At 38.2% G+C, this 16,479-nt stretch overlaps 1 protein-coding gene across 3 annotated transcripts in view; it reads right to left on the bottom strand.

Annotated features, from left to right (window-relative positions):
• The window catches only part of FECH (ferrochelatase), a 336,602-nt gene extending 322,307 nt beyond the window's left edge, over positions 1-14,295 (bottom strand). The window contains exons 1-2 of one of the 3 annotated variants that reach the window (XM_044074844.1): positions 14,277-14,295; positions 3,319-3,442 (exon numbers count right to left, since the gene is read on the bottom strand). Coding sequence is in view for 1 of the 3 variants with exons in the window: in XM_044074827.1 (XP_043930762.1) it covers positions 3,319-3,442; positions 13,892-13,952 (185 nt within the window). In the remaining 2 variants the exon portion in view is untranslated. The other 2 variants (XM_044074827.1, XM_044074836.1) reach the window with 2 other exon arrangements.
• Between the last annotated feature and the right edge of the window lie 2,184 nt (positions 14,296-16,479).

Genomic DNA, 16,479 nt, shown 5'->3' with positions numbered 1-16,479 from the left:
GTGGACAGTAGTCTCTCCTTTGATAATCACATCGCCACAGTAGTCAGGAAATCCTTCTATATGGCACACTTCATTACAAAAGGTTTCTCATCCAGGAAAAGAGAGAGGTCATTGTTCCCCTCTACTCATCACTCAGACACAACGCCCCTTTTGGTATGTACCTCACAAGACATCTACAACTGGAAAGGCCACAGAAATACCTCACAAAGAGGATTATCGGCCTCAAACTGATGCCCTACGCAGACAGTCTCAAAAAAACTCCAGCTTTACTCTGTCACATATTGCCTACTCAGAGGCAATCTATGCCCAACATACAGAGCTGTGTCAAACTCAGAGCTGTTGGACATGCTCCACATAAAGAAATCCCAATCCCTCCGAGCTACACGCTCTAGGGACCTAAACCTTGTCACCACAATAAACAGAACACGCTGGAGGGATAGATTCATGTCCCAGAGACTTCCCATACACTGGAACAAACTACCTATCTATATCAAACAAAGCGCCTCATTAGCACTCTTCAAGAAAAATCTTGAGGATTGGATGGGAGATAGGAAATTCACCCCATCACTTCTGTGGCTCTGCTTGACAGGGGCACAGGAAAATAATTTTCTTGGGTGGCAAACGCCAGGGTACCGTTTGGCTAGGCTTATATAGGCCCTAGGGCCAACAGCCTAGTACCTACCTATGAACCTATGTATATACAAAAGAGAATTCACCTAAACATAAAAACACATCTACAATTTTTTTTTCTACCCAATGAAGTAGGTTACACAAAGTGCTCGGATAATAAATTACTTTACCTGACAAAGCTATTCTAATGAACATGTTTAACTTGGAGTGTAACCAAAGTAAAGGTTTAGGATTTGCTTTTTTACCTAATCAAAACATTGTCTGCATATTTTAACTTAGGCTTTAACTGTAGCATTGTAAAATGTTTTCCCATATACTCTTAAAGCTACCACTGAAACCATAAGTACAGTAAGCCTGACTGAAGTGGATACAAGTTGACCACTACAGGATCCAGATTTCATTAAACAATGTATTAAAATACTATTATGTGACCTTCTGGTTAAAGTGAAAAAAGAAACCATTCATAAAGATCTTAGCAGTTTGTAACAAATTCAGAGAACAGTATAAAAAGCTGGTTTCCAAAACCTCCAAGTGCTTTCCAGACAACAGGAAAGATCTAAAGTTAAAACATTTGGAGTCTGAAAAAAGAAGAGAGCGCCACCATACATTTGAGGAAGTTTCACTATACTTCATAAAAATATACAAAAGTGCAATGTCTGCTCATATCTTAGCACTTATATTGCAAAGAGCTTTTACGACAAAACATGATGCATCCACAGACATGGTGTCACATGGACACCTTCACACAGTGTACCGATGAACAAAAGTTAAAAACTTGTGGTAGAAAACCGTACAAAAATGCTTCATCTCCAAATCTTATAGGAAAACAGTTTCTTAAACATTTCCTCATACAGCACTGAATGCTTTGCAGTGTTTTTTTTTCAGTTAATGTTTTTGTTTTTTTTCAAATATTTTATTGATTTTCAAAAAGACAAAACATAATTTCTACTAGAATACAAATGAAACAAAGACAAACTATATACAATATTTACATATGGCCTATATGGAAAATGAAAACAACAGAGAGAGAGGTAGTTACACAACAAAAAATCAGTGTAATTTCTCCAAGTACTATGAAGATATGGAGATCTTTAAAGTCTCAATGAGAGAAAGAACTTTCTAACAAGGATTGCTGATCCATTTATTAGGAAAGATTCTTGTTTCTTTGTTTCCATATGTATGGTTTCTTCTAGTAGAGTCATAAATTCTTGAAAGTTGGGTTCAGACGAAGTTTTCCATTTTCTTGTAATACATTTTCTAGCAATTGTTAGTATAGTTAATAGTAGATACAAATTCTTTTTGCACATAACATTTGTTTCAGTTACATTCAGAAAAATCATGGCTTTAGTTAGTATGAAGGAATCTGAAAAAATAGCTTGAAAGAAATTTCCAATCTCCTCCCAGAACTTTTTTAAAATTGATGCACTCAAAATATATATGAATCCAATCAGCATTACAATTCTAAGAACATCTCCAACAAAACAATTGTTTAGAAGAGTCCATTTTAGCTATCCTATTGGGGGTGTAAAACACCCTGTGTAAGAATTTCCATGAAAAAAAATCTTCCAAGCTTGTAGATCGGAAATTAATTTAATAGAATACAATACATTAATTTTGTTTTCAGAGGAAAGGTTAATCTGATGACCTTTACTAAAGTTCCAGAAGTTTTCTTTTGGATTAACCGTTTTTATAGAGCATTGAGGTTAAATTAGATCAATTATGATTATTATAGATAATTTCTTGGATAATGGAAATTAATTTTGGTTCAGAACTAAAGGAGGAATTATTGAAGCTTTGCAGTGTTTTGGTCTTGGCTTTAACGTCAAGCACAAAACATATTTTATATTACAGCACTAGAAGCAATTAACACCAAGAATTCCTTTAAGCAAAAAGTAGGGCTGACTTTGGCAGATACAATTTAACAAAAAAATCAAGTTGTACCTCATCTTCAGAACTTTGGTAGCTTTGTGTTACAGCTTTAAATGGGTCAAAGGTGGTCGCGTGCATATGTATTCATCATGCATATATCTACACACATAGAGAAACACACACACACACACACACACACACACACACACACACACACACACACTGTGGAGGAGGGTAAATTGTTTTTGTATGCATTTTCATTTGGTATGTACATATTTAAGTTCTTGTTTATGACAATATGGACATTTCTTAGCATACCATTCACTATATCTCACAAGGAGAAAGCAGTTCAGAAAGATGCAGGAAGTCTGTCTAGAATGGGTTGAAGATTTATATGGAAGATACTCAGCATGATGACGAGGGACACCCTTCAGGACCTATGCATTAAAAGGGATGCTAAATTGGAGTTTGATGTGTATAAACTAGCAATGAAATATATCTCCTTACAACCAGAAGTGTAAATTTAATTTGAAAAGAGGCCCTATGCATGGGTCCTACCAAGTCATCCAAAGCAAATTCTGAAAAGAACTAGATCAATGACTAAAATGAATCAAAGCCCCAAGTCCGAAGACAAAAATATCTAACATTTCTATTTCATGTCATAAAAGCAAAGACTTACTCTTTGTGGAAATTATAAAACTGCTACTACTACAGATGTCAGAGAGTCCCCACAAACTTCACCATTTTGGATAAATAACACAAAACAAACCCATACCATACAAGCATTTCAAAAACACAGATTCTAGGAAGTCTGCCCACCTTTGTTTTGTATGGACCTGTGGTTCTTCCACTTTCTCTTGAACTGCCACAGAGAACGCAGCTCTGGACTGCTGCGTCCATTGTCTGAAAATGCAGCATTTGCTATAGCTACTGTTTTTCACATCTGCAAAAGAGAAAAAGCCATGTTACTACACACAAACATGAAAAACTTTACCAAGAATTTGTAAAGACCACTTTTTACTTATGCTCACATCACATACACACTCACTAAATATTTTGCCATTAAAAGCTACTCTTTAAAATGGCATAATATTTTTGTGACAAACACTTGATATTAAGAAGGCTGTCAAGCCAGAGGAAAAAAACATCATAATTCACAACTACCTACAATACAACATAGGTTCATAGGTTGATACTAGGCTATCTGCCCTAGGGCATTTACAAGCCTAGCCAGAGTATGTTTGGCTTTCGCCACCCTTTTTAGATTAGTTGACTGTGCCTCTGTATAGTAGGTAAAAACATAACTTCCAAATGTAAAAATGCAATGTTGAAAAGTAGCCTGCGACATAAAGAAAACATTGTTCCATTATCCTTTTAATGACCAATGATATACTTTGTTCTGCTGTTTAGCTGAGATCCAAAGTTTTTACTAGCTTAGTGTTCACCTGCATGTAATAAGGTAAATTACCCCAACCCAAGTGAATGAGATATGAATGAAAGCTATGATTAATGTCTAAATCATAAAGTTGGTTTACTGAAAGTCGTAATGCTTTCTTGAAATAAATAAGCAATGTGTATTGAAAACTACAATGCTTTCTTGCCAAAAAGTAAATGCTAAAAGCAACATATTTTCATGTTTAAAACAGCTATAACTGACACTACTAATTCTGTAAAAAAAAAACTAGTAACAAAACTGGAATCAGCTTCAGATATGAATCCTGATATATAAGCACGGACTGCAGGCTGCCCTAGTTACTGTCAGGTATGCTGCACACCCAGCTTACTGTCAGACGTGTAGACTGAGGGCACCTTTCACAGAATCACTGCAGCCACACTGTAGTGGGGAAGAAAAAAGATATATGAAGAGAAAGAAACACCATCTATAGCATAAAATGATACAAAATACTGCTGCAGGTCTAGAAAGCAATGGCATTCAGCAGAAAATCTAGTCAGTCCTTCGATACTTTATTTCAATAAAAATAAGCTCTTTGGTTCACTTAAACCATATGTGAACTTCTTCAGACTCTTCACCCACAGTAACAGCTCTGCTTAAAAAGACTCAAGTACAATGATGCAATCATTACATCACTTCCTCAAGTGTCTTAAGGTCCAGCCACCCTTTTCTTTAAAACATTTTTTAAACATTTGAAATATAAAACAAAGACAGTTACAAAAACAAACTACCTTATTATTTAAATGGCTACCTTTTGGATTAAAACAAGTTAACACTTACTTAGCATTAAAAGCTCTGACTAGATTCATACTGCAGCAGTCATTCAATCCTGGATAAAAACAGGCATTACAAATTAGTTGCTATACTAACTCTTTCTTTTGCAAATAAAGTTCCCAAGGTCTTCCCCTCACATTTGCTGGGACATGATCAATGACAAAAATATTTAAAAAAATGATACTCATTCATATTCACGTTTAGCTAAAGTATTAGATAAATTCATTTTTTAATACTATGTTCATGTTCATTGAAATGGTCTTTAAGTTTGCAATCAGTTTTTCCAATGTAAAAGCAGGGACACTTCTGGCACTGTGCTAAATAGACAACTTGCTTAGATTCACAGTTAAAAATACCCTTAATATGGTAGGTAGCATCCCTTACCTGAAATGTGGACCCCAATAGGTTTACAATATGAGCAGGCTCCACATTTTATCATACCAGACCTTCCTTAGTGAACCTGTTTTTTTCTGTTCCAAAACAGCTTTCAGGTTCTGGCCCCACCAATATAATAATGGAGGAAATCTCCTGGATTTTGTCATGTATTTCAACATCGTCATATAACAATGTCCAATTCTTATTAAAAATGGACCTCAGGACTTGGCTATTGGCATTAAAGGTGATCACATAACTTGTGCCTAACTCTTTCAATGTACTCACCTCAGAAGGTTCAAAATTGGGATTTACTATCACAGCTTCCTCATCTTGATGTAGACTTCCTTCCTTAATGAGGATCAGCTATCAATCTTTTTGATGTCACTTCCTCCACCAAATCCTGAACCAACAATTCAGGACAGCCTCTTCGGAGGAACATCATATGAAGGTTAGCACATTTTTGATGAAATTCAGAATCCAAGGAAATCATTCTGGCTGCTCGGACTAGTTGCCATTTCACTACTGATCTCTTCTGGTGGAAAGGGTGGGAGCTTGTAAAATGTAGAAAAGTGTTGGAATATGTGCTTTTTCTACAAGTATATTTCTGCCCTTCATTGTCTTTTTCTAATACAACATCCAAATAGGAAAGTCTTTCAAGATGATATTGAGATGTGAATTTCAAGAAGGGGGTTGTGTTGTTAATATATTGGACAAACTGATGGATATCTCCCTCAACTCCTTTCCATATGATAAATATATCATCCAAAAAGCAGATACAAGTTCTAGTATTCATCCTGATGGAGGGAATGTCCAGCATAAATCTATGCTTCCACGTAGCCATGACAATGTTGGCAAAGATATCCCCACAAGGAGAACCCATTGCCACCCCTGACTTCTGTAGGAAATATTTCCCATCAAAATAAACGTAGTGGTTTTGCAAAACCAACTCGAACAGTTCCTCGTAAAGATTAATCTGTTCTTGTGGGAGACCCTTGTCTAGGAGGAAGTCAGCCACCCATTCTATTCCTGTAGCTTGAGAAATCACAGAACACAAGTCCTTCACATTAATTGTGAGCAGAAAATCATTTGCGCCAAAATCCACCCCATTAATAATGTCCAGGGAGGACCAAGAATCCTTACAAATCTTTGACTCTGTAGTTAGGAGGGGTTTCAATTTAATGTCAAGAAACTTTGCATGCATATGTAATCAAATTCCTTCCATCGATGATGGGTCTCATTGGTGGATTATTCAAATCTTTATGAATCTTGGGAACTCATTGTTACTAGGACAGCCATATTAAAGTAGATGAAAATATCCATTTCAACTCTGCCTTCTCTAAACATCCTCTAGGGTACTTCTGTTGCATTAAGCTCCATTCAACTGGTTTAATGTCACTTCCTCATGTGTGTCAGTATTCAAGATTTTGTACATTCATTATAATCGTGCCAGTCCATAATTACCAATCCACCCCCTTATCAGGTTTCATCACCCTTATATTTTGACACCTCAAATATTCCAGAATGGAATATTCTTCTCCATTCATATTGTTTTCTTCCAGCACTCAACATTGTTCTTATATCAATCTTTTCAAATAGTAGAAAGTGTTGGATGCAGGGGGAGGTTGTATGTACTGGCTACACTCGTCCTGTTGCCTGCTGACATTCGCTCCAAATAATATCTTCAAATTCAAATTCCTCAAGAAAATTTTAACATCCATCAATGTGCTAGCCAAGTTAGCCCTCGAGGAAGGGACAAATGTCAACCCTTTACTTAAAAGTCGACCACCTTTTGATCCAGTTGGATATTAGAAAAATTATAAATCTTGACGTCACCATCGTCATTCATAACAATTTTACACGATGTAGCCAGTTCTGTTTCACTATTACTGAGGTCTACTTCCTCCTTTTCCATACTTAAGCTTGCTCGTAGGGTCCCTGCTAATAGCACCTGTTGTGATTAGTATGTGGAAAAGTCTTCCCTCTCCATTGATTCTATAATGGGGGATTGCGAAAAACCTGATTATCTGCCCCTGTCCATTAACCCGTTGTCTAATTCTCTCAGAACAAAACACCTTAGTGTAGGGGGAGTCTCGTTGTTAGGTAGAGGGGTCCCCTGCTCCACCTAACTGGGTCTTCTTCTTATATTATTAGATCTATTGGACTCACCCCCATCATAATCACATACATTCTCATGGGAGTTACCATGGTTTGGTTGGTCCCACATCTCAAATATCCTTCTCCAAGACTGAGATTTAGGGGGACTGAGATATGCCTTCCCCTCTGCATATTCTTTCACATCCCGCTCCAATTTTTTGTTTTTCTCTTTTAATTTGTTGAGCTGTTGTTCAATACGCGAATAAATTATTTTATGTACAGAAACATATCTATTATATGTACCATCCCGATTAATAATATTTTCTAACCATTGCACTTCAGCAGTCAATGACTCAAATAGATTTAGAATTATGTCTCATCAATACTGTCTATTGCATGAAAGGCAAAGATGAAAATAAAAAGTTAAGGAGAAAGTTCAAGTCAGTATGATACCAGGTGGTCTATCTAGTATAGCAAGGTCAGGAGGAGGGAGGAAGACAAAACTTTAAGAAAAGACACAGGAAGTGAGATCCATACTGTGCTATCCACCAGTCACAGTCACCTCTACTCCAAGACTGTGCATGGACTTGCTCACTAGCCAAAAGGTCGCAGTCACTACTAGTACAAGACAGTGCTTGGATCTGTTTGTCATCTATGCAGTCAGTTGCCTCTACTGTAAGGTGGTACATGGGATGGTCCAGTAGACCGTTACCTCTAGTGTAAGGGGTAGCATGGAATGTTCTGGTAGCTAGTTGTCTCTTGTGAATGGAGCATGTGGACTTCTCTGTCTTGCATCTATGCAATCAGTTGCAATAATGCAACACTACACTGATGTGCTTGCTGTGTATGCAGTTATTCATGCTATTATAAATTAGTGCATGAAATTCTCTGTCATTTCTGCAGTTACTCACACACTATTGTAAGACCGTGTGTAGACTTGTCTGTTGTCTACACAGCTGCACAACTAGTGTGTTATTTCTCTATGGTCAATGAGGATGCCTCTACTATGTATTTAATCACACTACGTTAAGACAGTGTGCAGACTAGGACACCATTAATGGCAGCCATCAATCCAGTCTAAATGGTCAAGACAGGGATAAAGGAGCCAAAAAAGAAACAAAATATTCTATTTGTTTATCTTAATGTTAACAGGGTTTGCACCCTGATAATGTGTTGTGTGTAATGTTACAAACTATAACTAGTTATGTAAATACTGTACTTAGTAATTTGCTGTGCTTCTGCAGTGTCACTGATGAAAAGGGCCCCAGGACCAGCCCATCTACCCCAGCAACAAACACAAATACAATACATGGAATGCATTCATGCTAACTGTTAAACCATTTTCAAAAAAGACAAAAAAGTATTTTGCATTTTTGAAATCCTGTCTCAAGCTGCCTGCAGTTGGCTGGAAATACATTTCCCTACTTATTTACCATCTTTGGCTGGAAATACATTTCCCTACTTACTTACCATCTTTTCTAAACAAATAGTGGAACCTAATTTATTTAAAAAAAATCTCATTGTCAGCTCTGGTGATGCACAAGAATAAAGTCCTGAATGAGGCCCAGGTGACCGGAGATATTTTAGTGGCCATAGCAACTGACAAAACTGGTAGAGAAGGATGATCATTCCCACCCTTGTAGACAGGCAGGATGGAGCTGGCCACAAAATGATATCCCCCTCCCCCCAAGAAGGAGGTACAATGCAAATGATTCAGCCTGGGGCAGGAGTTAGGCTCGCCAGGGGCATCATGTGCACCAGAGTGATGCAGTTCACCCACACCCAGAGGTGCAGACAGGGTCAGTTGTGATACACAGCAACCCTGACAGTTGCCTGAATGATGTCCCTCCCAGACAACTCCTGCATCCAGCTCTGGCCTCTGGGATTATTCAGGACTCTACTATGAAAGAAAGAAGTCTAGTTGGGGAAGGCCTGGCTATAAGCAGGCAGTGGGGGAGAAGATCACCAAGGAAAACTGAAGTCTTAAGAAAAAAGGCATACATTCCATTAGTGCAGTAGGGCAAAATGCAAGAAGGATTAACAAAAATCTTCAAAGCAAGTATAAAGAAAGGGTCAATTACATACTGAAGATAAAGAATTATTTTTTCTATTAAAATACAAAATACTTCCAAACTGTACTATACCCAAAGACACTTGCAGAACCACTCATACAAGACATATCATGCCAAGACTGCCTTAATGAAAAAAAGTTTTGGCAAGACTGTGTGAAACAAACAGGACTTGCAAAAATTCCAGCATTAAAGAGACCGATATTTCAATGAAATCTTCAGTACATCTCTGATATCACTGGGTACAGTCCAAAGTGTATTCCAAACATTTTTGTGGATAAATAAGTCCAGTTTTTTTTTTTAGATTTCCAGGAACTGATCAGGGATTTCCTAACAAAGACATTCACATTAACGGAGACCTAAGCCAACAATGACTTAAAATACTGCTCTCTTTATGGAGCGAATCCAAATTCTACAGGATGGGACAGTGGCTGTACTGATGCACGAGCTGGTTACGACTCCTGACTTGTTCTTTGACTTCAAACAAGAGACTACCATGCAGAATTGTAAATATGATGCACCAGCAACCCAATAATTGGTGCCAGCACTGGGAAAACCCACTCAGCATGTGATGTAGTGACGACTGAATCCCTGGCAATTCTACTAAACCTTCACACAAATGAGACTTGTCATTTTAGATTATTAAAAGAAGCTAATTCATGTTTGGATTTTGTCTGTGGACAATGAATGCCACTTCACTTCACCAACACATTCATTTTACCCAACTAAAATATTTAATGTCATAGCTAAAAATGCAGGTAAGGTGGTCTATTGAGCACATGCTGCCCCCATTCTCTGCGAAAGACAACCCTCCATCAAAACATAACGCGACTTATGAGCAGCAATTCATCTACCCTCAGGCAACTCTCTGCTCATGGCAATGAAGAGGAATTAGATTATCCCTTGGTGTCTACATTTCAGTTTCTTTAAATGAGAGCAGTCAGTCACATGCAATGTGCTTAATTAATCCAACTCCTGGTACTTATGTGCAGTCTGGTTTCCATCTCCAGATAAAGATTACAATGCATGAGTCATGGAGCTTTAAAGTGTAATGCAAAATAAAACTGGGCAGGTAAAACATCTCTCAAAACAATCTGTTGACAATAAGGGCCTGGGGGTTCAATATTTTAGTATGGAATCTTGCCTGAAGTTGCTAAAAATTCAGAAAAAAATTCTTATGTTGCAATATACACAGGCTTTGAATCAAGGCAGAAATACAGGAAAGCGCAGTTTTGCAAACTTAACTACAGTACTGTTTATCTCTTAAAAAGCAATAACTGCTAAGACACTAAGAATGTACTGATCTTTAAAAAAGAACGCAGAACTCTTTCTATAACAACTGCTTCAGTTATTATCGCAAAATCAAATTAGTTATCATGGGTTGGGAGGGTGGCCTAATGGTTAAGGTGTTTGCCTTACAAACACAAAGTACAGGGTTTGAATCTCACAGGGGATAATTAGCCAGGCTTAAAATGGCTTGCAATGGCAATTAGCCTAGTACTAATCTATGAACCTATGTAATTTACATGTTCCAAGCATACAAGGGCCCCATAATCAAATTAGTTACCATGTAATTTACATATTCCAAGCATACATGCACCCCATAATAGCATCACATACACCAAATGCAGATTATTGGAGCAATGTAGGCATAGCTCACCCATGAGCAGACTTACAAACCCAGTCTCTAAAATACTTCAGAATTCCTACACTTCTTCTCAACCACTTTTCAGTATAAACACCTTATAAAATATGCACAAAATTTACTCACACTAAAATATATTGTAATGATCTATTTTCAGATATACCCCAAACCAAAACTTGCATGGAGGTTACATACTCCATAAAAGCTATAATTTCTTCACGGTTGTCCAAGATGAAGATAACATCATTTTATATCTGATGATAAAAATTATTAATTGATGCCTAAAACGGTTTCAACTATGAAAAAAAGAAATTAATCTCATACCCCACATGTGAGACTGACAAAATTCACTGCAGTAATATCCCAAGCTAGCTCAGGTGCAATGCACTACAGAAACTATGAGACTAATAAGGAGTAATCAAAACAGATGCAAGGAATTCAACATATTAGGGAATGTGGCAGTTAGAAATATTAAAAGAAGCCACAGTGAATGACAGCCATTACAGTGTAGACTATAACAAAACAGAAATAAAAAAAGTGTGGCAGGTCAAATAAAGTTTCTTCTTCTATTCTCTCCCTTACAGGTGGATTCCTAGAACAAGCAAGCTGGCTGAAGACCTTCTCACATAACTCCACTCAGCAGGTTCAACAGCTGAAGATTCCCAATCTAAAAGATGGGAAAAGTGGATATTTGGTCAAATTATTTAAAAAAAATACAGTGTCAAATTCAGTACCAGATCCGGACTGCACAACAAAGATGAAGGAACTGGCCTTCCAGGCAGGCAAACATCCAAATTTTCAGCAACACAAAGTTCATATACAGCTTTTACTGCATGGATATTTCCTGAAGACAGATCATGTGAGTTGAATTCCCAAATGGATAACTAGTAGCAACATAATCAGGATATTTTTACAGAGTAACTGCTAAGTTAAACTGCGGAGCAATTATATGGAACTGATCCTCCTTTCTCAACTGAGGAGCTTCCCCTTCCTAAAGTGAATAAATCCAACTCCAAAACAATTCAGTGTATAGTTACGCTGCTTGATCGTTTCTGATTTCACTAGAGAACAGCAACCAAGACTTGCAATAACTAAAATAAACTGCTAAGGTGTATGTATGTACATATATATTACACACACACACACACACACACACACACACACACACACACACACACAAAACTACCTGATGTGGAATAGAAAAGTTAACCAAGTAGAACAAGACAAAAATGAACTAAGTTAATGTCATCAACCACTGCTTCCCAACCACAAAGGGCAAGCCTCAGATGTACCACAACTCAAAGTCAAAAAAGCACCAAATAGTGGCACTAACTCTCATTTGTACTTTGCAAGTTGCATAATGCATTCCTCCATGGCCAACTTAAATAGCTTTGCGCATCTATCTCTGCCACACTGCAACATGAATCTACCACTGAACATAAAATCAGTACAGACTCCTCCTGCTAATGTACATAGTAGCATGTTCTACATATTAATGCAGCCCATTTCTCCGTAAATACTGTCTATGCATCTTAAAGTGGGGAGAAAAAAAGCCACACCCACATTCAGCATATCAGATGCGAACCAGTACCAAATACTATCCTGGATTTTCGGAAGCAGAGCAATAGCCGTAAAACTAAACACCTGCCACAGAGAAATAATAGACCACAGCACTCAACCATCTGTTTCTACAATGTGGACCAATACATCATATAATGTGGAAAAATAATCTAGTAAACATAACAACTTCAACTAAAACCATGGTTAACCTTTTTTCATATCCACAAAGGTATTTTGATGAATTAATATGGTTCAATATTACTTAATATGAGCAATTATTCAACAACCAGTGAGGGAGTGTCACATCCTTTCAATGTTGGAACAGGGGGGGGGGGGGTGAAGCACAGACAGAGGTATGGTATAACTTCAACTAGGAAGCTCACAGCATAGTTAAAATTGTTACTTCTCATACACATCAATGATTACTTTTTACGACTCAAGACAGTGAATATTCATCATTATGAGGTTAAGAGGTATGAAACACAACTTCAATGAGGAAGCTCACAGCATAGTTAAAAACTGTTATTTCAACACACACACACACACACACACGTCATTTGATGAACTGTCAGGATTCTAAATTATGTACGCCGAATATTTGTTAAAAAAAAAAAATCAAAAAGGTATGTGTGATAAATCTTTTCAATGAGTGGAAGAATGGAACATGGAAATGTAAGACTCAAAATAACACATTCCAGGTACAGATGCAGAACTGTATGTGAACGTATATGCTGCTGGCAAGTTTCTGTACTCTTGGGTTTGGTCACCACCATCTCCATGCTTCACACCAAGTTAATTAACTAGCCAGTATCCATAAAATGCTAGGCATTTGTCCAGTAAGACTGGCTGACTGACAAACACAGCATCTTAAAGTGAACACAGTCTGCAGTTTACTTCTTAGAAAAGCATGAATTGCACTGCTAATGCTCACGAACTGCACTCCACATTACAAATAGAAAATACATTAAACTCCAGAAAACTGTGATGGGCCAACATTAACACACTGTACGGTAAAAATCAGCAAATAACATTTTTGATACTAAGTAGACAATGAACCTGCGTAGGTTGAAATGCGCACTGTCTTTAGAAATATTATTTCAGTGGGAGATGGTCACATGCATCTTGTCATCTCTTTAATCCTAAAACAAGAGTGAATTCTGCGTTAACACTTCCAAAGCTTTGGCACAGTGTACAACAATGGACTATTTCATTACACTGGCAAACAACTCACACAAGTAAGGTTTACATCAGACTACTAAAATAAGTTTAAGTCGAGTTTTACTAAAACATACTCAGTTCTACCTTATCTTGTTTCTTTATGCAGTAAGCACTTCCAAATTCTAATGACATTCTGTTTCCGCTGCAGCAGATATTATAATAAAACATTAAATTCGATTCCAATTAAACTGTAACACAACTTACTGTTTATTAATATACAGCGTGCCATTCTCAAAGCAGCCATATTTGTGTTAACTAAAAACATTCCCACGATCTCAGACTAGCAGGTTAATAAGGGTTCCTTTACAATTTCACGACCTTACACTTTGCAGTTTCTATCCACAAAATTCAAAATCTAACCACCACTTCCTGCAAGTCCAGGGAAGATTATGGAATTCTTTCACTCCTCAGTATTATATCACTCTCTCTGTTCTGCAGAGGGAGGGCATACTACCTTAGACACGCCTCTTACAATTCAATCTTTCGCTCATTGGTCACAATCACGGCCGTAGAACACAAACACAAACGGAACACTAATCCAATAATTAAAAAGTATATGTATTTGCAGGAATATGAGGGAGTAAATTACGTTTAACAGCAGTGGCTTGACGGCATTAAAGTCGGCTTTTTTTTCATGTCTTTAACCAGCGAGGAGGACAGACCTTCCAGAGGGAAGAGTGACTGGAGAGGGAGACAAGCCCACAATTGTCTGTCACCGCCGACTCCTCATGTCCCGCTATATGTTACGCAACCCAAAAATGTAAGCTGAACTAGACCTGAGTTCTAGCTGATAAAATAAAATGTTCTATGGAGTTCGAACCTATTAGCATTGCCTCAACTGTATCCTCAGCAACTACTTTTTAATCGCATTATTAAAAATCATCAGATTTTTAAATCGTTATTTTCCCAGACTATTCGAACGTACATTGTTTCTAACTGTGTAGCCGCCTTAACTATTATTTAGTGTTAACTTCTTTTGGCTTTTTCCCCGGTTAGGGGTCGGCACAGCGGATCACCTGTCCGCCCATGATTGGCAGTGGAGTTTTACAGTGTTTAGTTGCTAGAACCGGCGCCCAACCTTCCACAGGATGCACACACGTGCGCACACTCACACCTAGGGCCACTTTAGAGTGTTTCAATCCACCTACAGCATGTCTTTGGGATGAAACCCACGCGACGACAGGGAGAACATACAGATTCCGCACAGAAGGCACCCCAGCCGAGAATCGAACCGGGAACCTCTTGCTATGAGGCAGCAACGCCAACAGCTGTACCACCGTGGTCGCCCTATAGAGGGAGATAATGGAAAACATTGAACCGTGGGTTAGTGGCGTCCAAGAGTGCAGATGCCGACATCACGTCAGTCACTACAGATACGCATTCATAATTTTTTTTAATCTAAAAACAGAACAACAAGGCGTATTTTCAGTAATTTACCACAAAAAATACAAAAGACATGACAAAATAGGAAACAAAACAGTGAGTTTGCACCACCCTACATTTTTCTGGAGGATAAATAAGGAAGTATGATTTAGGAGGGAAAGTCATTGCTCTCAGCTGTCCAGTGTTTCGAAGAACGTTCAGATTTTTGACTAATATTTTGGTCCGTTTCTCATAAAATTGTAGCTTTCTGGCAAATCACTGAGGACTGAAGTCAGAAAATGATGGCACCCAATTGATTTTCAGACTTAATATCCTTCAGAAAATTCATGCTAATGCAAAACCTGTTGTTCTATCAACTGTCTAAGTTTGTAAGAGAAATATTTAAAATATATACTTTTTTTTTTTTTGGTCCTTTGTCCCTCCATTATTTGTGGCTTTGTTCAGATTTCTTGCTCTAAGAGGTTGAGAGGTATGCGGGAGAGTACAGTTGTGTAAACACATTTACCATAGGTGCGGGAAGCTATTGAAGGAGGGCGGGGGGGCAGAAAGAGAGGCACTTGGTGATTTTAAAAAGGGCAATTTTTTAAAAAGTATTTACTGTCACTTCAGGAGCATCAGCGTGATGCAAGCTAAGTTTCATTAAGGATAACTGCACATAAATTTCTTACAAAATTAGAAATGAAGCCAACCTGTATTGATATGTCTGTATGTGTTAAAGAAGCAATGATAGCAATGTGAAATCAAGCACACCATTCTGAACTATGTTACCCTTTTTTGTCCAGCTTATCAGTGGAGAGTAATTACCTGACAGAAGTACTTGATGCAGTACTTCACCTGCATAGAGAGAACTGCAATAGCTTTGTAAGCAGGGATGCAATTGCTGTAGTCAAGGGTGCCCGCAGGCAGGTGCAAGGGGGTGCACTTGCACCCCCCTGGAATCGGCTACGGCTAGAGAATTACAAAAAAAGTTTTTTTTTTTTTAACGCACATTCTCCTTTAAGAAGAAGTCCAAATACTCCAGTCGCAGGCATGCTGACATCATCGCTGTCAGTTTGTGAGCGGGAACTCACACAGGCGGGACCCGACGACCGGACAGTTAGCAAGCGACAGCACTTTCAGGAAGAGAGAGGTGTGTGAAACGGAAGATGTGAGCGGGACCTGACGACCGGACACTTAGCAAGCGGCAGCTGAAACAAACAGAAGGAAGATGGGGCACTGGGAGCAGGACCGGACACTTAGCAAGCAGCAGCTGAAACGAACGGAAGGAAGATGGGGCACTTTCAGGTAGGTGTGTGTGGAAACGAACGGAAGGAAGATGGGGCACTTTCGTGTGTGTGTGTGTGTGTGTGTGTGTGTGTGTGTGTGCGGAAACGAACGGAAGGAAGATGGGGCACTTTCGTGTGTGTGTG

The sequence above is a fragment of the Protopterus annectens genome, chromosome 1.part1 (genome assembly GCF_019279795.1).
Source record: "Protopterus annectens isolate FY-2018-M chromosome 1.part1, PAN1.0, whole genome shotgun sequence".
Taxonomy (NCBI): domain Eukaryota; kingdom Metazoa; phylum Chordata; order Ceratodontiformes; family Protopteridae; genus Protopterus; species Protopterus annectens.
The sequence above is the reverse complement of the archived record's forward strand: the minus strand, read 5'-3'. Positions and strand labels throughout refer to the sequence as shown.